General features: G+C 43.7%; 1 protein-coding gene and 1 long non-coding RNA gene across 2 annotated transcripts in view; one reads left to right on the forward strand and one right to left on the reverse strand.

Moving 5' to 3' along the window:
- UGGT2 (UDP-glucose glycoprotein glucosyltransferase 2) overlaps window positions 1-10,919 on the reverse strand; it is an 89,993-nt gene extending 79,074 nt beyond the window's left edge. Inside the window, exons 1-3 of the mRNA XM_066622030.1 lie at window positions 10,817-10,919; window positions 5,084-5,196; window positions 2,784-2,958 (exon numbers count right to left, since the gene is read on the reverse strand). Of these exons, the coding sequence (XP_066478127.1) occupies window positions 2,784-2,958; window positions 5,084-5,196; window positions 10,817-10,828 (300 nt within the window). The 5' untranslated portion in view covers window positions 10,829-10,919. The remainder of the gene's footprint in view (window positions 1-2,783; window positions 2,959-5,083; window positions 5,197-10,816) is intronic.
- Window positions 10,920-19,023: 8,104 nt separating this feature from the next.
- Window positions 19,024-23,424, forward strand: LOC136645762 (uncharacterized). The gene is made up of 4 exons (XR_010794161.1): window positions 19,024-19,110; window positions 20,112-20,212; window positions 21,750-21,998; window positions 23,015-23,424. It is a non-coding gene; the product is annotated as an uncharacterized lncRNA (long non-coding RNA).
- Window positions 23,425-23,802: the final 378 nt, after the last annotated feature.

Here is a 23,802-nt window from a genome sequence, read left to right on the forward strand (position 1 = left end):
GCCAAAACACCTACTGCTGCATCCACAGGCACTGCTGGTGCCACCAGAGATCTTCTCAGGGGAAGGGTCTGCAGTGGGTCTCCTCCAGTCTGTGCTGGCTATTTTGCTGATACAGATGAGAAGAGCTCTGTGTCAGGCTTTTCAGGCCCACATGGAGCATCGGATCCAGCAAAGGGCTCCACGGGTCTCACCTCCTCCTGCCCTGGCCTCCTCTGCCCCATTCTGCCCACTCTCCATGTCAAAATGACTCACTGCCAGGCAACACTGCTGGACCACCGGCCACCCTTCCACATGATGCTGAAGCTCAGCACCAACTGACGCTGGTCCATCGCTGGCAGCCCCTCTTTGGGTGCCTGAGACATGCCTTATGGCACATTTACAACACCCAGCACTGGAGCTCAGCGTCAGCGCTGAGGAGGTTTAGGACTGGGCCGTTACTTCCTCCTGAATTACAGTATCAGTTATTAAAGTTTGGCCACGAAATTGTTTTTTCACGTTGGGAAGATGTATGCATCTGCACATATTATCTATGGGAACTTTATTTGGGCTATACCACAGAGTTTTATGCATACTCTGAACACAAAAGTCTGCACCATCTCATACCAATAAGGCCTCCTGACCCTTATGACTCAATACTAGACCAAATTAATTCAATTTTAAGTAAGAATATGTTTTGATATTTTAAATCGCATGATATTTGTATATGAAGTCTGGAGCTGTACAGGGTATAAAGATAGGTCTGATACAAAGAAAAATGTAGAAGAAAAGAGAGAAAGAGAAATGCGTGACCAGTGACAAGTGCAATATCACTTCAGGAAACAGAGGAAAACAAATGGATTAACAAACTAGTGAAACTGAATATTTAAATCAGCAAAGAGTTGCAGCATTGACTCCCCATCCACTCTACAATGGTATGGGCAATGACATTCTAAAGGAGGAAGTAAGGATGTTGCAGGATTCATTGATATAATACATACGACACACACATGGAATCTTAGAAATAACACTTTTGTTCAGAAAGCACTCTCTTATCCCCAACTAGGCAAATGAGAGGATGGGGCTCTAGAAGACAATATCAACAATCTAAACATATATAAAGTAGCTATTTGCCTTCTGAGGGAGAAAAAGAAGTGGCTTTCCTCAAATGTCATGCAACTGTATGTTAAGTTCATATTGATGTTTGGGTACTGCTACTTGCACTCATGATACCAATCAATTTTATTTTTAATATGTTACCATTTATCTTCTTTTATGAACTCCACGTGATCTTTCTGAAATATGTTTCAGACGACTGCCTTCATTAATACAATTACAGGCATGTCCCGGTATCCGCAGGGGTTCAGTTAAGTGAAACTGCAGATAAATGTGGATGCACCCCACCCCCTGGAGGTTAGGGGAGCTGGGCTCCCCTCACCTCCAAAGGCTTTCTGAGGCTAGGAGAGGCCATGCACAGCAGCCTGCAGCAGCTACAGGCTTCAGAATGGTTGAAAAGGCAAACAAATGTGACTTCCTGTTTGATGATAAAACTGGAAGTGACGCTTTTAATGTTCTTTGTTAACATTAACTGAAAGTAATGTTTTTAATGCTAGGAGACCCAGGGAAGCCCTAACAGGGTTACAAGATCCCTGTTAGTACAGGGCTCCTCTGTACTAACATCAGCCAAGAGAGTACTGTCAAATATGGAGAACAAGATCTGCTTCACGAGGTAGCAGCTAGGGTTCAGTTATTTCTGGAATGCTACTGGCAAAAGGGTTTGCAAGATTTGAAGAAGAGAAACCAAAAGGATCACAGGTCGCTTCCCAAATCTCTCTCTTTTTCCTGCGCTAGCACTATAAGTAACAACAACACATATGGTCAGATGTATTGAACAAAAAGAACGCTGTTACACAGAGCCATAGCCAAAGCGAGGCTACAGGATTGGGGCTACACTCAGGGATCTTGCAGGCCATTCCTTAATGTTTAGCATGCAGTTTAAAAGTACCTTGCCACTACTTGAGGAGACAAGAAAATATACATGTAGGCAGTATGCTACCTAATTGCTCAATAAGAAGCAAATCTGTTCCAAACATCTAGGTGCAAGAAACGTTTTTTTTGTTCTTGAAATTGTATTAAATAACTTTAAATATATTAGACTTCCCATTTTTAGATTTTTGCTCAGTGTGCTCAGTAGGAATAACTTAGCCTGTCTCTTACCAATTACCCCAACATGTCTGGCCATAGGCCTGATGCCATGCACACTTCGCACAGATTCTGGATCATTAAGTTCTAAACTTAATCACAGACTTCTCAATAATCAGGCAGAAAAAGTCTCCTGCTTCTCTGCCCACAGTGATATAGACATAATGTTCTGTATCTCCTAATATGGTTAAGAGTTAGGGCACATGCCACAGACTAGCATGTTTCTCCCCATCAATTTTCTCCAACATTATATCTGCATTGGCATTAACAATGGCTAATACTTACCAGATTCCTCAAATACAGAATTTGCAAACCCATTTCAAACATCGGTCACAAAATAAATCCTAGTTAGTATTAACTATGATTAGTGCCAATGCAGGCATCTTAAACATTGTTCCATCTGTGATTTCATCAGGCCAGACAACATTTTACTTTTGCATAAGTGCCACTGAAAGACTTTCAAATAAGAGAATCAAATATGCAACAACAAAAGCACACAGGGAATTTGGAAAACGATAACAACTATTAAGGTAATATAATTATTAAGAATACTACACAGTCATTAGGCAGTTAACCATATGACTTCTGCGTACACCTCCACTTACCTGAACAAAATGTCGGAGAACATAAACAATTTCCTCCTTTTGTGCTTTTTCAGATAAAACTTTGTGAAACGTGGCAAAGTCTTTTGTACCCATTTCAGCATAAAGGATCACTACTGGGGCAGCCTCATTGAGCGTAGGGAATTTATGGTCTCCTTTGAACAGATATGGCTTGGGCCTTGGATTAAGAACAAATAACTTTTCAGATCAGAATGAAAAATGCTTGAATGAGTGTGGCAGAAGGGAAGAGAGACTTTATGCTATTTCCTGTTTATTGAACAAATCGACAAAGTGTGAGAGACATGGAAAGGACATCATGATTGCTATATGTTATGAAGACATAGATTAAAATTACTGAACAGCAAGCACAAAGCAATGAGTTCTAGTACATTTTAATTATGTTGCAATGTGCAGCCTTTTCATTTAGTACTATTCATAGCTATTGGACCATATACAATGAAATTAATAAAGATGACATGGGTAATTCAAACTTCAGTTGAATTCAGGCTTTCTTCTCCACCTCCATGCTACAGCAGCAATATTTTCACCATGTATGTCCTGAGATGTGAATGTTCTGAGTAGTAAGTTATAAAAGAAGAACAGCAATGTCTAGTTTTCACTAACATTGTACGGCCAGTCTTTACAAGGAGCTTTCCTTCAGAGCAGCCGACCGTAGATGCTGCTGCTATTAAAACAATGCAAATGCATGTACAGCCTGACCCTATCTAGGTTTAGTCAGACATGAGTAGCATTTAATACAATGGAACATCCTCCCAAGTGTGACTAGAAATGCAGCCTAAATTGTGTGTCTTGGAAACAATGATTTATTAACCATGAGTACTTAATGGTTTTACAACCCTAGGACATTTTAACTACCTGCAGTAAACAGATGCAGTATTTAGACCCTCGACTTCTGTTATGCAAATATCATCAAAGAGCAGGCCACTGAGCTCAATGCAAAGAGCAACATGCAGTGTTTCTATCAAAAGAGCAGATAAGGTAAAGGTGGCTTTCAAGCTAAAATAGGTGTCATAGGGCTAATAAATGGAAATCTAGTCAATCAGAGCCTTCACGATCTATGCTGATCCTCATCAACTTAGTGATTTGGCAGGCACTGGGATAGGACAAAGATATGTGGAGGTTTGAACTATGGGGATAGGAAGAACTGAAATAAAATGACAAATCCCTGAAATTAGAGCTGGTGGAGTATTGAGAACCAGAGTAGTACAGGATGAGAAAGAGGCCAAAAAGATTGCATGTACACCTGACGCATAATTTAATCTTGTTGGGTTTTTTAAAAGTTCCCCATTTCCTCACAGAAGGGAAAAATCACAAGGCAGAGGAAAATAACTCTGCCACAAACTTTGTGTTACAACATTATTTCCTGGCATGACTCGGCTTAATGTTTCACACAAACAACATATAACTTATCTCATGATTTTGCTTCCAAAAAGAAAAAAGAAAATGTGTTTAACAAAGGTCATGTTAAAATAAACCCCACCAATCTATTTCTAAAAATAAATAGCTGTACACAGTTTCATGGATGAAGCTTAACATTCCCTAGCACTGATAACATAATCCTATAAGTTTACTCAGAAGAAAATCCTACAAAGTTCAATGGGATTCACTCTCGGTTAAGTGCATATAGGATTGTAGTCTGGGAACATGACCTCTGGAGTGTGAGGGGAACTAACCTGATTGGACAAAAGCAACAGAAAGTTGGGATGGAGTGAGATTAGCTGAGATATATCCATGTGACCTCTTTAAAACTTTCCAGAAACAGAAAATTTTTGTGGAAGAAGGCTTGCCAATAGCCATTCCCCTAACAGACGAGATATAAGAACTGCCTGCAGGAAAACAGGCAGGAAAGTAGTACAAAAGCTGGTACTTTTTTCTTTTTTAGGCCATGGCTGACTGACTAGATAGTTTGAGGAGACAGGTTAGTATTTTGTATGGCTGCATAGCATGCAAGCAAAACTTGAAAAGGGATAATATCACCCACTGACTTCTTTAGGAAGAATGTGGCAAGATGATTATCAGTAGCTGTAGCAAAGGACCAAAAGGGCTGAGAAGACGCTTTGACCCAGAATCAGAGGGCAGGACTATGGAATCTTAATACAGTATTAAACACACAAAGCGGCATCTTTGATTAATGAATATTATGGAGTGTAGTGTACTCATTTGCTCGAGAGGAACAAAGAGAAATGTTCATTTCAAAATATGGAAAGCATTTGTTCTGCAGTATCACATTTTTTCCTAACAGGAAAAAAAAAAGATCACTCAAGGTAGTTCATTACATTTACCTTCCACCAGCCTTCTTCAGAAGTTTCTTAATTTCATTAGTCTTGCAGGTGCTCTTCCCATGGATAACCACAAATGCACTGCAACCTCGAGGTGGAGGCTCATCAGCTGCAATCTAATATTTCAACAATTACACTCAACTCGGCTGGTTTAATTGCATTTCATCCTAAAAGTAATGCACCTTCCTTTGATTAAAACAACTCATCAGCTGCTATCACATTGTGAGTCTAAGTACCGAGTGCGCAAACCAAAAATAATGAAAAGATTAAACCCTGAAATAATGTCAGGATCAATTTATCAGGATACCAATCATCACTCATTGGGATGCTTTAAACATCACTTTATTTTTTGGCATAGCAACATGGGCCAAGTATTTTTTATCAAGAATTAGCAAAAGAACTCTCACTGATATGTATTCCCCACTCCCCAAGTTCAACTGAGATGAGAATACAGTCCTGGAGATTACTAGAAGCCAGAACCATAGTAAAGTTTTTCAGGAAATATGCTTTCACTCTGCTGCCTCACATGATAGGAATATACTACAGGTGGGCAGCCCAAACCTGAGCTGACCGGTGTTCAGGGCTGCAGTGGCGCAGAAAATGGCTGCCACTGCATCCTGAGCACAACCTGGGCAGCACTGGTGGCTCCTCAGGAGAAGGGGACTTTCGTCCTACCCCACCCCCCCGGGGAAGGCGAGTAGCCCCACAATAGGGCTACTGGATTCTATGGAAACCCAAAGGCCACCATAGAATCAAGAGCCTCTGTGTTGGGCCAGTGGCCCGAAATGGAGGCTCAGGATCCGGTACAGCTCCCTCCCGCCCCACTCCCTGCCCCTGGCATTCTTCCTTCCTTCCTTCCCTCTGCCTCCCCAGCCACGGAATGCCTCCTCCCTGACTCCCCCACCTACCTCTCCTCAGCCAGTGGTTCACGTGATTGCAGAGTGGCGGAGCAGCAGCGGTCCACCAGCGCTGGCCAGCACTGAGCTAGCATCAGTGCTGGACTGGCACTGAGGGCCACAGACATGCCTTATGGCACATTTGCTACAGTGCGTGCCAGCAATAAGCCTTCATGCACTGTATAGGATTGGGCCAAGTCTATTTATTCACAGATTATGTATCTGCGCACCTGCGTTGAGCTAGGTTCAGCTCAACCAAAAGCCTCCAAAGGTGACTGGAGCTGCACTGTGCTCCAGTCACCTCTGGAACCTCTTCTGAGGCCTGTGGAAACCTCCACAGGCCTCAGAAAGCCTTCTAAGGCCTCTGAAAGGCCTTAGAAGGTTGCTTCCAGTTTTGACACACAACCGAAAGTGACATTTTAAGGCCTTTGGAGGGCCAGGTAGGGCCTCCCCAGTCCTTCTTAGGCCTTTAAACATCACTTCCAGTTTTAACGCAGTTTTGACCCTGTAAGGCAGGGGTGTCCAAACTTTTTGGCAGGAGGGTCACATAATCTCTCTGATACTGTGTTGGGGCTGGGGAAAAAAAGAATTAATTTACATTTCAAATTTACATAAATTTACATACATGCATACAGTACAGATGGAATTTATATGAATGAATGACAATCTTGCAATAGCTCAAGACCTATAAAAGGCCTTGCACAAAGCAAGGCTGGCCTTTCCTTTGCTGCCGCTGCTGCATCACAGACATGAAACAACAAGCAGTGGAGGGAGCCCTAGTCTCACAGCTCACGCAAGAGGTTGTGAGTGAGTTGCCCTCACGCTGAGAGCACTTCTGTCAAGCCAGTACAGCCTCCAGCAAGTCTCCAGAGGCTCACTGGAGACTGTGTGCTCCCTGTGGGCTGGATCAGGAGTTCCCGAGGGCCGTAAGTGGTAGGGTTTGGGCACCCCTGCTCTAAGGCCTTCCAGAGGCCTTCCAGAGGCCTTAGAAGGCTTTCCAAGGCCCGTGGAGGCTTCTGGTCACCTCCGAAGGCTTTAAGCTCCAGTCAGTAGATCCTGTCACCTTCAGAGGCTTTAAGGAGTGCCTAACCACAGATTTTTAAATTAGTGCTTTTTTGGTATCCACAGGGGGTCCAGGAACAGATCCCCCACAGATACCAAGGCACCACTTGTATATTTATTTATAACAACCTCTGAAGAAGTGGCCACATTAGTCTATTGCCACAGAAACAAGGAGTCTTTAGAACCTTAAAGACTAACAAGTTAATTTCAGCATAAATAGTTCACACATTTGATGAAGGGCACTTCACTAAAGCAGTACTCCTTAAAATGTGGGTCATGACCCACCAGTTGGTTGTGAGCTGGTGCTCCCTGTAGCACTGCAAAGCATTATTGGGAGCTGCTAGAGGCAGTTTCAGGGTTGCACCATGCCTGTGACCCACTCCACTGGCCTCCGCAGGACCTCAAATGCCTTACAGAAGCAACCGAAAACAACTTCCAGTTCATGACCACAACATCTGATTTGCATCCGCAAGGCATTCAGGGCCCCACAGAGGCCAGTGGAGTGGAATACAGGCCTTGTAAGACCTGGAAGTTGCCTCTGATGGCTCCCAGTAATGCTCTGCTGGGAGAACTGGGTCACTACCCACTGCGTAGGATGAGGTGGATCCTAGCAGTTCAAAGTTTGATAACCTCAGCATGAAAGCTTATGCTGAAATTCAGTGCATTAGTTTTTAAGGTGCCACAAAACACTTCATTATATAGTGTAGGGTGCAACACTAACAGTTGATTTTGTACATTGCTGGTTGGCCTCCGACGCTGCAACATTAACCAACTTCTTTCTAAATATATCCTTTGAGTAAATCACACCCATTAAGATTTGCCTGTTTTAGTGTCAACATCAATGCAACGTTGATTTTATTTATACATACCCCACCTTTCCAAAAGCACACAAAATATAGCATAGAATAATAAAAAACAGTTAAAATCTAGATCTTTTAAAACCAGCACAGCAGTAATAATTCTAAAAACCCATTGGTGATGTCAGGGTTTCTTTCACATATCCATGCAAGTTTGCTGCACAACAGTTCTGTGAAGCCAGATGAGCAGCTGCCCCTGATGGCACTATTTTCCAACCAGCTGTTGCAGATTTTTCTAGTAATAACTATCCAGAGATTACAGGGAAGACACAGTACCTCTCGAGGGATTAGGAGACAAGGCAAGTACAGGAACATAAGAACATAGGAAGAGCCCCACTGGATCAGGCAGAAGAACATAAGAACAGCCCCACTGGATCAGGCCATAGACCCATCTAGTTCAGCTTCCTGTATCTCACAGTAGCCCAACAAATGCCCTAGACCAAAGGGCCATCTAGTCCAGCTTTCTGTATCTCACAGTGGCCCCACCAGATGCCTCAGGGAGCACACAAGACCAAATGACCTGCATTCTGGTGCCCTCCCTTGCATATGGCATTCTGAGGTACTAGTAGCCTGCTCTAAAATCAGGGGGTTGCAGGAGCCTATTTCTAAATCAGCAGGTTGCATATACCCATCATGCCTTGTAACCTGTGATGGACTTTTCCTCCAGAAATTTGTCCAATCCCATTTTAAAGGCATCCAGGTCAGATGCAATCACTATATCCTGTGGCAAGGAGCTCCACTGACTAATTACACACTGGGTAAAGAAATATTTTATTTTGTCTGACCTAACTCTCCCAACATTCAATTTGAGTGGCTGTCCCCTGGTTCTGGTGTTGTGCGAGAGGGAAAAGAACATCTCTTTATTCACTCTATCCATCCCCTGCATGATTTTTTATGTCTCAATCACATCCCGCCCTCCTCAGGTGCCTCTTTTCTAGACTGAAGAGCCCCAAATGCTGCAGCCTTTCCTCATAAGGGAGGTGCGCCAGCCCAGTAATTTTGGTCGTTCTCTTCTGCACCTTGTCCATTTCCACTACATCCTTTTTGAGATGCGGTGACCAGAACTGGACGCAATACTACCAGTATGGCCTTGCCATTGATTTGTACAATGGCATTATAATAATAGCTGTTTTATTCTCAATATCTTTTTCTAATGATCCCAAGGAGATCATTAGAGAGAATGAAAAGCAATTTGCTCATCTCAGCATCCTAAGCATGAAAAGTAGCTTCATATTGATATACCTTCTAGACTGCCTCCTGCCCTTTGTCCCACTTGCTTTCCATGCTCCATGCACCCAATATGAAATTAGGTGCGTGAAAAGGCTATTCCCCAAGGATGCCCTTGGAAAACCATCAAAGCCTGAGGGTTAACAAAGTTTGGAGGCAATGACCCAGTCCAGATGACCCAACAAACACTGTGAGAGCAACCCACATGAATGCTGAACTCTCAAACTCTGTCCTTGTGTCTTCTGCCTCACTGCACATGCGCAGCCATGAGGAAGAAATGTTGGTTTTGCGCAACAACAGTTCCATGTGTCAGTGGAACCCAGCTGCTGCAATTTAACTGCAGCTGAAGAATCACGGTATAAAACCAGGTTCAGACAACGCAGAGCTGTGGTTCAATAAGCCACGATTCTTCCCATTCAGCCAGAAACAGTCCTAGCAGCTACAGTGGTGCCTCGCATAACGAATGCCTCGCACACCGAAAAACTCGCAAAACGAAAGCGTTTTTGCGATTTTTTCTGGTGACTCGCAAGACAAATTTTCTATGGCCGTGCTTCGCAAGACGAATTTTTTCTATGGCCGTGCTTCGCAAGACGAATTTTTAAAATTAAAAAGTTGAAGTTTTGTGCTTGAAATTTTTGAAATCCTCTGTACAGTATGTATGCCTTTAAAGAGCACTTAATAAACACTTTGTAAACCAAATTTGACTTTGTTCTGACTTTTTTTGCCCATAGGAACGCATTAATTAAATTTCAATGCATTCCTATGGGAAACCGTGTTTTGCAAGACGAAATTTTCGCAATACGAAAGGACTTGCGGAACGAATTAATTTCGTTATGCGAGGCACCACTGTATATTCCTTTCCGTTTAAGTTTAAAAATCCAATCCAAGGAGAAATTTCATTTGTGGAAGCAATTGATGGGTTTACTATAGCTGTAGACTGTGCAATTTTCAAATGCATGTCTCTGTAAAAAGCAAAGCACAAAGCCCAGTCCTGAAAGTAGGGCAAGTTTTACCTAACCAAAAAGCAATATATTACTGATACAAAACCAAACGTCATTTCAACAATGCAATAGATGCCACATTTTAAAGAAAAATTTTTTTTAGTTTTAAATAATTTTCATGCCCCTCAATAAGAGCCAAACATCATGCTGTTCCTAATTCGATTCTGAATGTCATATAGGTAGAGACAGGTGTGAATTCTGTTCAAAAGCACAACTTTCAATTCCTGGCATCTTTCCACACATCCACCACAAGATGCTCCTTAAATCAAGCAGTGTCACTGGGATTCAAGTCATAGGGACCAATCCTATCCAATTTTCCAGTGCCAATGCAGCCACAATACAGCCCCGAGTTAGGAGAACAAACGTTCCCTAACCTTGAAGAGGCCTCCATGACTGCCCCCCCTCCCCACAGGATTCAGTTTGCACCCCATTGGCATGGCTGCATCGGCACTAGAAAGTTGGATAGAATTGGACCCATACTTTGCACATGATGATGCTTTTAGAGCTACAATTCTTACACAGTTACCTGAGGGTGAGTCCACTGAACTCAACTGGGTTTACATCTGAGTAGACATTCACAGGATTGTGCTGTAATGGCCTTTTCAGATACTATTTCACCCCCAAACTGTAGCCACATAATACAGTCATATTTCATGTTCAAATTCCCAGCTTGCAACAGCCAGCTTTACACACCTGTTGAAACATCTGAATTTTTGGAGAATGTGCTCGTAAGGAAAGCGAAAATTTCAACAGATTAATCTGCAAATTTGACAGGAACTGTCCAGCTTTCTTCAAGATTAAGTTGAAATAAGAATGCTCCGAGACTGTATTAAAAAAAGAAACAAAGTGGGATATTACTATCTGCTTCCAATCATGGATAAATTAAGTCAGCACATAAATGTCATGGATACTAAAAAATTATAGGCACACAGACAGATACATTTCTGACTAATTACTCACCTATTCTTATTCAATAGAACACGAAAGAACAAGTGAGTGTATAATTTACTAAGATTGCTAAAATAAAGGACATGTCAAAGCTTTACTTAATCAAGGCAGATTGCCCAAGAGCCAGGCATTTTGTCTTTGATTAGCTGTTATTTATTTATTTAAAATATTTATATTATGCATTCCTTGTTGCATTCCTCCTTGAGGCACTCAAGATGGCTAATTGCACAATAAAAATACATACAACAAAGAAAAGCCAAACACCATTTAACAATTCACAGTGCCAACCAAACTAACACCAAAATCAAGGGAAAATAAACAGAAACAATCAATAACTTTTTACCCCAAAGAGACACCATCAGAACAGTGGTAGCAAAGGGGTCAGTTTTCTATCCAGAGTCAAGGAGTTCCATAAACTGAGTGCCACAACAAAAAGGTTCCTCTCATGCATAATAGCTAAGCACACCTCTGCAAACGCAGGTGTTACCTAGACCTTGCCTTTTGAGACTGACTCTGAAATGAAATGGACAGGGTTTGTGCACTCAAAGATCCCCGCAACAGAATGGCAGGAGTCTTGATCATGTAGAAGCAAACCTCTGCAAGTCATGCAGCACTCCAGTGAATGGGAGAGACCAGCAGACCAAAGGCCCAATTCTATCTAACTTTCCAGTGCCAATGCAGCTGCAATACAGCCCCAAGGTAAGGGAACAAACAAAACTGTCTCTCCCCCACAACAGGAAGCAGCGCAGGCTGCATTGGCATGGCTGCATCACAGTAGGAACATTGGATAAGATTGGGCCCAAGTTCCCTGGTATTCAGTCTCCCTTAACCAACCAATTAAGACTCAGAACGAGTCTTATAGATGAATGGGAACCGCTGCACCTTGAATCATGAAGTTTAGACTGCAGGGAGTAAAGCTGTACTCACTTGGCTCTGAAAAATCAGCACTACAAACCCACTTCCCTTTCCCTCATAGCAATTCTTCCCAAATTCTGGGAAAACCAACATTCTGCATACATTCTACATCTGCTCACTAATAGCCCCACATATGCTGTAACTTCCCCACTACTTCATCAAGTGGCACTAGTTCCTAGGTCAATTTCAGTTACTGACTATGTTGCTTTATATGCCTCATCCCCCCATAACCCCTGTTATAATTAATCTCCACAGTAAAACCATGTATTCAAGCCATTCAGCTTTAGGCTCCAACTTTTTCTCCAATATCAGGCTGGGAGGTGGGTTCCCCCCATCCAGTGGTTAAAGGTCCCTTCCTCTTACATGTCTTTAGGGTTCACATGTACATTATAGCGCACATGTCCCAGAGCAGTCATGGTAATATGAAACATCCAAGAAGACTTTCTCAGTTGACCTTGGGGGCAGGCACTTTCTTTCAGAGGGAGGTGATCCTTCAGGTACTCTGGTTTCAAGCCATTTGAAGCATTCAAAGCTCAAAACCAGCACACTGCATTGCACCCAGAAACAGTCTGCCAAGTAGAGCAATGGGAGATGCAAAGGCTGAAGTGCTCATCATGCTTCGTGCCAGTCAACAAGTGTGCAGCAGCATTCTGCACTGACTTTATGGTCTTCAATGGCCCCATGCAGAGTGCATTACAGAAGTCCAATGCAATGTAAAGTGTGTAGACAACCATAATCAGGTCTAACTAAAGGAAGAAAGGCAGACACTGGCTCACTAGCCTAAGCTGGGACATTCAGGAGCAAGAATGGATCCAGGAGCAGTCCAAAATGGCAACCTTGCTCCTATAAGAAGAGCACAACTACCTCCAGAAGTGACTGATAATCCATCACTTGAGTTGCAAGCCTCCTGGCTAACAGCACTTCTGTTTTGTCTGGATGTAATTTCAACTTATTTGTCCTCATCCAGCCAGTACCAATCCTGACAGTAAACCACAGTCTCCGCAGCCACCCTAGTACCAGATAAAATGGAGACACAGAATGCCATGCATGTCCCTTCCAGCACAGCAGTGGACTCCAGATGGAAGGCAATACAGAAACAGAACCTGTAAAAGTGTATGTATAACTGCAACAGTTACACTCTCACTTCCTGTATACGTACTTAATAAAGGGGGAGGATAGGCAATAGCTGCTGCTTCCAAAATGGCAGCAATACGACAGTATCAATGTTACTTTGGAATGGCCCACTTTTCAGGAGTGCAAACACTTGCTTTTTTTTCAAACCTGGTTTTTCCTTGAAAGAGCTGAATGATCTGAGAACAAACAGAAAACTCTTTCTTGATGCTATCACCACTTATTTTCCCAGGTGAGAGATGACATAGGCTAAGTCGAACGCCAAACCATTGTGAACAACAAATTGCTATACTGAAGAAAATGAAAAAGAGGAACATAGGAGCAGACAGGACAATATTGTGGAAGACAACAAACAAAAGAACAAAGTGGTGCTAAGAGAACGGATAAACAAAGGAGAGAAAACAGGCTCTTTTTCCACCGAGTGACTATGTATATAATTTTGCCTTAACAAATAGCAATTAGGGCCTACCATCCTGACTGAGCACCTGGGCAAGTCCTCAAGGACTGAAAATTAAAATGAAAGCATTGCCCTCACAACAACACAGTTAACAGTGCTTAACTATTGCTGTTTGTTTTTCATCAGCATGTTGACTGCACAGCCACTGGGTGGGAAAAATGTAGTTTAGCCCACTATATTTTATGTTTAAAAACATATTGTAATCTCTCCCAAAACTTAGGCAGATTAAAAATAAATATGCACAATGTATTCACAGTTAAGTGCTTCACAGAGAAATGTTGAGCCAGTTCACACATGCAGAACTGGCTCCTTATTTTTTTAATGCACTCTATCCTTTGTGCAGAATCACAGGATGGGTGGAAAAAGAGATGCTTCGGCCACAGAAATGGCTTCTGCGGACTATGTTCATGTATAGCCCAGGATATATAGTGGTTCTCTACGTACGCAGGAAAAACATGCTGCTGGTCTACATGTGTGAACAATCCCATTGCTTCCAAATGCAAGGAGTGACTGAAGAGAGACTGGATGACTCAACTCAATCCTCCTAATACGCAGAAGCCACAAGTTCCTTCTGCTCAGTTCATGCTGATCTCTGAAGGATGTGCTGCATACTTTCTGTACCATCCTGTGTTGTGTGTCAATGTCGGCCACAGGTCCTTTCTCACAACATTATACTCAGATTTTTCCCCCCAGAGATACTGTCTGGCATTTTAGTTTGGCTCTACAGCTTAATTCACACATTCATGGTCAACACCCAAGGGACTGTAATAGTTTGTGACAATCTGCATATGAAACAGACACCAAGTACCAAATACCAAAGTCAGAAAATGAGGATTTCCAGCACGGCAAGCACACGTATTTTCATTTGTTTGTTTATATGCAGAGCACTGTGACTGCTTAAATACTGTGGAGCCTGTTTCAGTTTCAAGGATGTGAATGTGATTTTAATCCTCCATTATTCTACTGTGTTATAAAAACGTACAATAGGATATTTCAGAGTATTGTCCAGCCCAGAGCTTTTCTCATGCACTTTGATGTGCTTTTTTGTTTTAATTTGTTGTTTATTGTCTTTAAATCCTTCATGGATCTCTTGCACGATTATGCTTTTGCAACGTAGGCTCTGGTTGCTATAAGCACAAACACAAACCTTAGACAAAACCAGTAACTCCAATGTAATGAGCAAAGAAACATCGGAGGGGGGGAGCTAGGGCTGGTAAAGTCTGAAAACAATTTATTCCTCCCTCCTCTATCCCATCTCCAAATAAATGAGGATATTTATATCTGACTTGATGAATGTAATGCATTATACTTAGTGTTGCCCTTGAAGTGTGTCCGAAAACTACAACTCAATCAAACACAGTAACCTCACTGTTAACTTGGACTGACTGCCACAAATACATTATTCTAATGTTAAAAATTTCCACTGGTTACCACTTCGTTTCATAGAGCAATTAAAGGTGCTGATTTGGGCATGTAAAGCCCTAAACGACTTGGAATAAATGTCTCTGAAGGAACAGTTTTTTCTATATGGAACCACTTCTTAATTAAAATCTTCATTGGAGGTCCTTTGCTAGGTGCCCTTACCTTTTGAGGTTAGGTAGGTGGGAGAGAAGGCCCTTTCTGTGGTAGTACCCAATTATGGAACTCTTTCCTGTTGCCTGAACCTTCATTGCTATTGCTTCAGGGGCAGGCACAGTCCATCCTGTTTTCTCAGCCTTTTTATGGCACATGATGTCTTTTCAGCCTATCCTTCTTACAAATTGGATTATTGTTTGCAAGTTTTTTTATCTGTAAACTCACTGTTGGTTTTTGTTTGCTGCTCTACTAATCAGTTTTATTATGTCATTTTGCTAGGTACTTTTGAGATGTATGCAAAAGTTGGCAAATGAAGACAGCCACAATGCATCAGAATTTTTAAAAACCATCTAAAAAGGAAGAGATGCAGAATGAAGACATTGAGAAATCTGTGCAAATATTATCTGAGTCAGATAAAATGGCCCAAAATCAACATCATTGCGGGTTAGGGTGCCACCTCAATGGCTACTTGGCTCAGGTACAACCTGTCCTGGGCTATCTCTAGGTACCAGTTTGCATGGGAAGAAACCTATAAGTGAAGTGCTACTGGGTGCAGATTGCAGAATAACATGTAAGTTTAAAGAGTGCAAGCAATTCACTGTATTACAACATACAAACCATGAGAGGATCTGCCAATCTAAACATATCCAAACTACCAAGTTTTTCAAGTTGCTTACCTCCTTTCTTGTATACCGATACTTCTTTCACTGTTTCCAAAAACTGCCAGAATTGTTCATTACTTTCTTCAGCAATGAATTCACTGTTAAAATTTTTTTGCAAGAAACGGTTAGTACTGCTTCTCTCACACACACACTCTCACACACAAGGAAAAAAAGGAAGGAAGTGCGGCTGCAATCTCATAGGGAACCAAGGTTTAGTGAGATACTCAAGGTCATCTAACATTTTCATGCTTGAGGTGGGATTTAACAAGTCTATATTTTTTACTGTCGTAAAATTAACTTGGAATTACAGTAGATATTCAATCAGCCATGACCTCAGCAGGCAGGCTTCCACTGTAAAATGAGTAGATAAAAAGCATGATGTGCAAATTACATTACCTCATACTTCTACACATATAGCACATACTAAATGTAATAGGGCAAAATGCACATTGAATGTTTACTGCTATGAAGGACCCTGGCTGAAATGTATCTGGCTTTTTTTTTTACAATCTTGATGCTGTACTGCTTAAGTTAACATGACTTAAGAAAATCTTTTTTTTTATTTTATCTAATTGAATCATACAATTGGATTGTGATTAAATGAGATCATTTAGGACCATTTTTGTTGTTTCCTAACTGGGTTGGGTTACAGGTTGTGTGTTTTTGTGAAAGCTGTTCATACAATGGTTTCCCCCGCCCCCCTCCCCACTTTGTCTCACAACTTCCCACACACAAAACAGAGCATACAGGTAGTGGGTGAACAAAGTTTGCTTCCTTTTATTATTCCATTGAAAACGTGACAGCCTCTGTGATCAACATGAAAACTTAATTAAAGTCTTCAACCCACAGTAGACTTTTATAGTTTAAGTAATCAATAGTACAATCCCAGAAGACATGGACTGGTTGCTAGTTTATTTATTGCTAAGACATAGCTTGAATTCAAATGCCTCTATTTTGGGGCTCATGGGAGGGGCAACAGCATACCAAATTGAACACCACTGATAGGCATAATACCATCTCCAGTCAAGTGCAAGAGAGTACTTAAAACAAAAAATCAAAACAAGAAAAACCACCCTGTTGAGTCACATCAGTTGCTTTTCTTGCTTTTGATGACAGAGTATTGTCACTTTAAAATTTAAATAAAGGAACTAGTGAGACATTTGTGTATAGCTCAACATAGCGCAGGCACCCAAGAGGTCACAGTGGTCAAAACTTTGAAGTCATATAGAGATGACGCATCATGTGATGGTAACCTGTGATCAATCACATATACTGTTCTGTGCAATAAAGTGACAACCCGTCACTTTTGGCATTCTGTGGTGTTGGAAGCAGATTGAAAGAACTGATTGGTACCAGAATTCCTCTTTTACCACCGGATGTCAAATATTGTACTGCTCGATGTCACTTCACCACCTGAAGGCAACTGGAGGCAGCAAGCTCCAGGTCAGTAAAAGTGATATAAAGGGTACTACAAAAGAGGCTGAAACAGAATGCAAGAGCACCACTGATTTCTGGACTGCAAAACCAAAGCACTTGCTCTGGAGCCTTCTAAAATTCCATTCAAGCCTTTGAAACTTAACTGTTATGGACCCTTGAGTGGCCTCATAAACAAGAAGATGTAAAAGTGTCAAAGATTAGCAACCATTTTCAACCACTCTGCCATGGCATGCTGGTGTGCCGCAAATGATCTGCAAGTGTGCTGTGGGAGTTTGGGGTAGGGTCATTTACTAGCAGGGTGATTGGGGGACGTAGTGCCCAACAACAGCATGGCGTGCCTTGTCAATTGTCAAAAAAACTGATGGTGTGCCTTCACAATTTTAGTACTTTATCAGTACACCGTGAAACAAAAAAGGTTGAAAATCACTGGACCAAAGGGAGCTGTGGCATTCAGATCCACTGACTATGAATCTGTACTAGAATGTTATTTCCAACCTTTTCCATCTCATAACTTTTTCATCTAACAACTGACAAGGCACACCATGCTGTTGGCAGGGGGCTCACATCCCCCAATGGCCCTACTAATAAATGAGACTTCCAGAAACTCCTGCAGCACACCTGCAGACCATCCAGGACACACCAGTGTGCCATGGCACTGTGGTTGAAAACAGCTGGTTTAACCTGTGAGGTTTAAGGGCCTAATCCTATCCAACTTTCCAGCAATGGTGCAACCACAATGCAGCCTCAGGTAAGGGAACAAATGTGTCCATACCTTGAGGAGGCCTCTGTGACTGCCTCTCCAACACAGGAAGCAGTGCATACCCCATTGGCAGAGCAGCGTCGGCACTGGAAAACTGGATAGGATTGGGTGCTAAGTAATTTACAGATAGTGTCCTCCTCTTCCCAGGGAACCTTTCAACCAAATGTTCTCCGTCCACCCATCTCCTGAGTTTGCGTAGCCTACTCCATCACTCTCTCCTTGCCCCTTCCTAGCTTCTTACTCTTGCGTGGCAAGCTCCCTTCCTTCTTCCCCTTGCCACCCTCGAAAAGCAAGGAAACATGGTCTCTCACAGCCCAATCCTAAAGGGGTCTACTCAAAAGTAGATCCCAGTCTGTTCAATGGGGTTTGCTCCTAGGAAAGTGTGCATAGGACTGCAGTCTCCTTATTCATTCCCAACCCCACTCTTCTTGCAGAGGGTCGGCGGAGGGCAGGAAGGAGAGGCACTGCTGGCCACGCGCGCTGCCACCCGCTTTAGAGGCCCCTGGCTTTGCCACCCAGAGCTGGGGGGGGGGGAAGGGAGAGCGGCCGCCTCCATCACCCGCAAGTGCAGATCTGCGCGGATCCTCTTCTCGCAGGATCCCCTGTCCCCGCACACGCACCTGGCCTCCAGCAGCAGCGGGGTGGCCGGCCACTTCGCCGCCAGCCGAGCAGTCACCGCCTTGCGCGGGGCTGCGGACACCGTCAGGAGAAGCAGCAGCATCCCGGCGCCCAAGAGCACCGGCGTGGGCAGCGCCATGGCCCTTCCTCCTGCAAGCACCGCTCTGGAGCGCCTGCCACGCACAGTCCCAGTCCCGACCCCGGGAGCGCTCCACCCGCTCCGCCAGCCCATCCAGTAGGCTCTTGAGCTGGGCGCCGGCTCCCACCCCGTCCAGCCAGGGGCTGGCGGGCAGGCGCTTCCCATTGGCCGAAGCCCGGTTCCAATCCGCGACGAACGCAGCAGCAGCAGCGCCGGGCGGGGGGTTCGCAAGCAGATGCGGAGGCGGGCCTGGAGAGCAGAGGCGGGGAGGGAAGAAGGGAGCCTGCTGGGTGGACGAGTGGCCGAAAGTTGGGAGAACTCTGCGCAGACCAGTTGGGAAGCACGGTAGGTGGTCCTGCTTCCCCTTGTTGCTTTCTGCTCGTCAGGCTGAATATTCTCCCTGTTGTTCCTTGGGTGTAATTAAGAGTCTGAGCCACATTTCACATTACTCCCTGATGGCCAGAGAGGTACTCGTGGATTACCCCAATCCTATGCATGTCTACTCAGAAGTAAGTCCCATTAAAGTCAATGGGACATACTCCCAGGAAAATGTGGGTAGGATATCCACAATCCTATCCCACTTTCCAGCTCTGGTGCAGCTGCAGTGCAGCCCAAATGTTCCCTTACCTTGTGGAGGCCTTCATGACTACCTTCCCACCATAAGATGCAGCACACAGGGTCTCTGAGAGGAATTTTATCAGGGGTACAAAGTTGCTTTTGGGCCTTTTACTGGTGAGTACAGGTGAGATCAGAAAATGCAAGATCCCAGGAAATTTCTGGGTGGTCCCCCTTTGGATCCTGGGTCCCCTTTTTGACCCTGGTCCTGGGTACAAATTACCCCCTTTACCCCCTTCTCCTAGGCCCTGGCAGGACACCCCCCATTGGCACAACTACACCAGGGCTGGAAAGTTGGATAGGATTTGGCCCTTAGTCTCTAGAAGCAAAATCTAAAACCTGAGAGACTAACAGATGTGTTGTAGCACCAGTTTTTGTGGACCACAGACCTCTCCATCAGATGCAGGCTGTGTGGTCTGCAAAGGTTTATGCTACAATTAGTTTTTAAAGTGCCCCAAGGATCTTTAGTGAGAGACCACTAATAGTCTAACAGTGCAATCCTAGGTATGCCTACTCAGAAGTAAGTCCCACTGAGCTCAAGGGGTTACTCCCAGATGAACATGTTTAGGATTTCAGCTCTGTTAAGACAGCGGTGGGGGGGGACGCTTTTATTTAAAAACACTCTTAATAGTGTAACTCATGCCTTTTTAAGTTCTCTTAAATGCTCCCAACTACTCTCTCTGTAATAGAGATGTCTCTTTGAACCCCTTTCTTTTCTTTCACCTGCACAGGGTGAACTCTGCATCCCATAGCACAAGAATGGGCAGGCTTCAGACATGTGAGCTGAGATCTGCATGTTTTAGAGCACAATCCTATGCTTGTCTACTCAGAAGTAAGTCCCATGCTCTTCAATGGGGCATACACTCTCAGGAAAGTATGCATAGGACTGCAGCCTTTGAATCCCAAAGTCCACCTATTGGAGTCAGTGTCAAGAAGGCAAAAGACAGAGCTCAGAGGGTAGGGTCAATTGACTGCCACAGCCATACACTGGGATGATCTGCATGTCCAAGTAGAAATCCACATTTGAGTAACTACAGATCAAGAATTCTAACAATTTGATTGGGGGAGGCAGCAGAAGGGAAGTCTTTTTGATGCTGCTGTTATTAAACAAGTGGCAATTTGGAGGAATCAGAAACTCCAGCTACTCACTGCAAATCATTCACAGACCAATGGGTCCCAATTTACCAGTGCCAGCTCAATCACAAGGCTGACTGAAGGAGCTGCTTCTTGTAGTAGGCTGTAAATGAGGAGACTGTAAATGCAGCTTACCCAATCACTTCAGTCAGTGCTCCAATTCTCTTCTTGCTTGCTCACAGCAAGTGGAAAGATGATTGGGGCAGTGGCAGTTCACCTCTTCCTAAGCACTCCCCCCCCCCCCCCCCCCCCCCCCGTGCTGCAGGAAGAAGAAGTAGCAGGGTGATACTGTTTGGGCTGCTTGTTTTCACAAGTGATCCAAACAGGATCACTCTGCTGCTGCCTTCTTTTTGCCTGCCCAACAAGTGAGCCACGCAGGTAAGAAGAAGCTCCTAACAAGCTCCATCCATACTGTTTATTTGAACATGGCCAGGTGGGTGGGAACAAGCAGGAGCAAGCAGCAAACTAAAAGGTAAAGGAGTTGGGGAGCTCCAGGATCACTCTGCACTGATCTCCTTGAAAAAGCAAGGGAGGAAAGGGTAATACTGTAATTACAAGGGTGCAGATCTGCCCTAATTCAGGCAGTAGAGCTACTTACACCACCTAGTGCCCACCTGTGGCCTAATATATTTCTTCTTTCTCCCAGAAGACAAATATATGTCTTCTTTCTCTCTGTCTTTCTCTGTCTCTGTAGTACCAACACAATGCTGTCCTTGAGCATACTTCCATGTGAATGGCTGTACCTGGGTTCTTTTTTACAGATTAACAATCCAATCTAAAGCTAATACAATGTACACTATACACAGATTGCACCTGCATGGAATAATGTATCTAGGTATGGACTAACAATGATTGTACCTGGCTGTATGTATATGTGCCTGGGCCGGGTACAGTTTAGCACATGAACGGTCTTCGGTCTCCATATCACCACAGGTTTGCACTCCCATCTGTTACCCACTCTTTTACCATTTTCTGACCCACAGATCTCATTGCAGCCCTATATCTCAGTTATCTGCCCCCCCCCTTTTTGCACTATCCCCTTTCTTCACCCCACTGGACTTTCTGCACCCCATCTATTGTTTACCCTCTTTTTCTTCTCACAGATTTCTGCAGATGCCTATCTGCAGAAAGTTGAGGCCTATCGCTCAGCTATGTTCTTCTTTAGTTTCTCACCCCACAGGTCTTTTTGCAACTCTGATCTCTCTTCGTCACATGATTCCTTTTGTCCCTCATAGTAGATTGCTCACAACAGGAGAGGAAACTGAACACTTTCCACATGCGCTGCCTCCGACGCATTCTCGGCATCACCTGGCAGGACAAAGTTCCAAACAACACAGACCTGGAACGTGCTGGAATCCCTAGCATGTATGCACTGCTGAAACAGAGATGCCTGCGTTGGCTCGGTCATGTCGTGACAATGGATGATGGCCTAATCCCAAAGGATCTCCTCTATGGAGAACTCGTGCAAGGAAAGCGCCCTACAGGTAGACCACAGCTGCGATACAAGGACATCTGCAAGAGGGATCTGAAGGCCTTAGGAGTGGACCTCAACAAGTGAGAAACCCTGGCCTCTGAGTGGCCCGCTTGGAGGCAGGCTGTGCAGCATGGCCTCTCCCAGTTTGAAGAGACACTTGGCCAACAGTCTGAGGCAAAGAGGCAAAGAAGGAAGGACCATAGCCAGGGAGACAGACCAGGGACAGACTGCACTTGCTCCCAGTGTGGAAGGGATTGTCACTCCCGAATTGGCCTTTTCAGCCACACTAGACGCTGTGCCAGAACCACCTTTCAGAGCGCGATACCATAGTCTTTCGAGACTGAAGGTTGCCAACAATCAATCATAGTAGATATATTATGTCCTCAAGATTCCTACTGGTTCCATTCTGGAGGTTTGTCTGGAAGTCAGACTGTATGTATGTCAAAATATCTGGCTCTTGCTGGCGCAGTGCCATGGTGCCTGTGCAAAAGCACTACAGCTGTTGAACTGTACCTGGGCAAAAGATGTGGCCATCTATGACTTGGGTGTTTATAACTTGGGGACCCAGTGAAGTTCAAAGTAGTAAAGGTGTGTCACTTAATGACAAGGATACATTATCTTATTCCCATTGTTATGCGACCAGGTCATTAAGCAAATATTCAGCCCAATCTAGTGCCTTTGTTGTGCGAACTGACACCCCCTGCCAGACACTCACTGCACTGGCTACTGGAGACCTCATTAAGAGGTCATTGCCTCATTAAAGCCTCTTCTTTTCATTAAGAGCCTCTGCTTTTTGTGTAAACAGACACTCTGCTGCAGCCCATGGGAGACCTCATTGCCTCATTAAGAGCTTCTTTGTTGTGCTTTGACCACCTTGTATGTGTGGTCTGTAGTTAAGTGGAAGGTTGTTAAGCAACACACCTGTATAGTACTTTGTATCTTTCTTCTGTCTGTCCTTTCAGCATCTCTCTTTGTATCCTCATCTCTGTTGTCCACCATTCCCATTTGTCTTTCTCCAACCCACAGGTCTCTCTGCACCCTTCTGGACAGAGCCTCTTGAAGAGGAGGCATACAAGAGCAATTTGGACAATATCTGGCGTTCTTTTCCCCTGGCACCCTGGTTAATCTAAACCAGAATATGAGGATTTAAGCTAATAACTTCTCTAGCTTAACTGGTTGATAGATTGCAAATAAAAAATATTTTGACAGAATAGCAGAATTAAAGCAACATTTTAAAACTAATTGCACAACAGACAATCATGAGGATAAGAATTTATTGCTGCAGCTATTTCTGTGTTTGGAAGACATGATTAATGAAGGATTTTTAATAAGGTTCAAGCACTTAGTATAAATCATAGTGAATGCTGTGTATTTAGTGGCAACGATTACAATAAGAGGAAATAAAAGTAAAGCTTTATCAGCATATGAGATAAAAATAAAACTGTATTTTCCCAAAAATAAGTCATGTACCTATGTGAAAGCATATTTTAAAATTATTTTGGCGGGCCTGTTAGGGCCCAATCCTATGCAACTTTCCATCACCAATGCAATTGCAATGCAGCCCCGAAGTAAGGGGGGAAAGTTCCCTTTCCTCAAGGAGGCCTCTGTGACTGCCCCCACCACCACAGGATGCAGCGCATACTCTGTTGGCACAACTGCATCTGTGCTGGAAAGTTGGATAGGATTCCCTGGTTTGGATGGAGTCGACTATGCTTTTGAGCTGCTACAAACTGGGTTCTTTAGGAAGCTGATGGTTCTCCCTAGATGCACCTCTACTGCTGCGATCTACCTGAGATTAGGCCAGTCACTAGTTG

This window comes from Tiliqua scincoides, chromosome 3, assembly GCF_035046505.1.
Source record: "Tiliqua scincoides isolate rTilSci1 chromosome 3, rTilSci1.hap2, whole genome shotgun sequence".
Lineage (NCBI taxonomy): Eukaryota > Metazoa > Chordata > Lepidosauria > Squamata > Scincidae > Tiliqua > Tiliqua scincoides.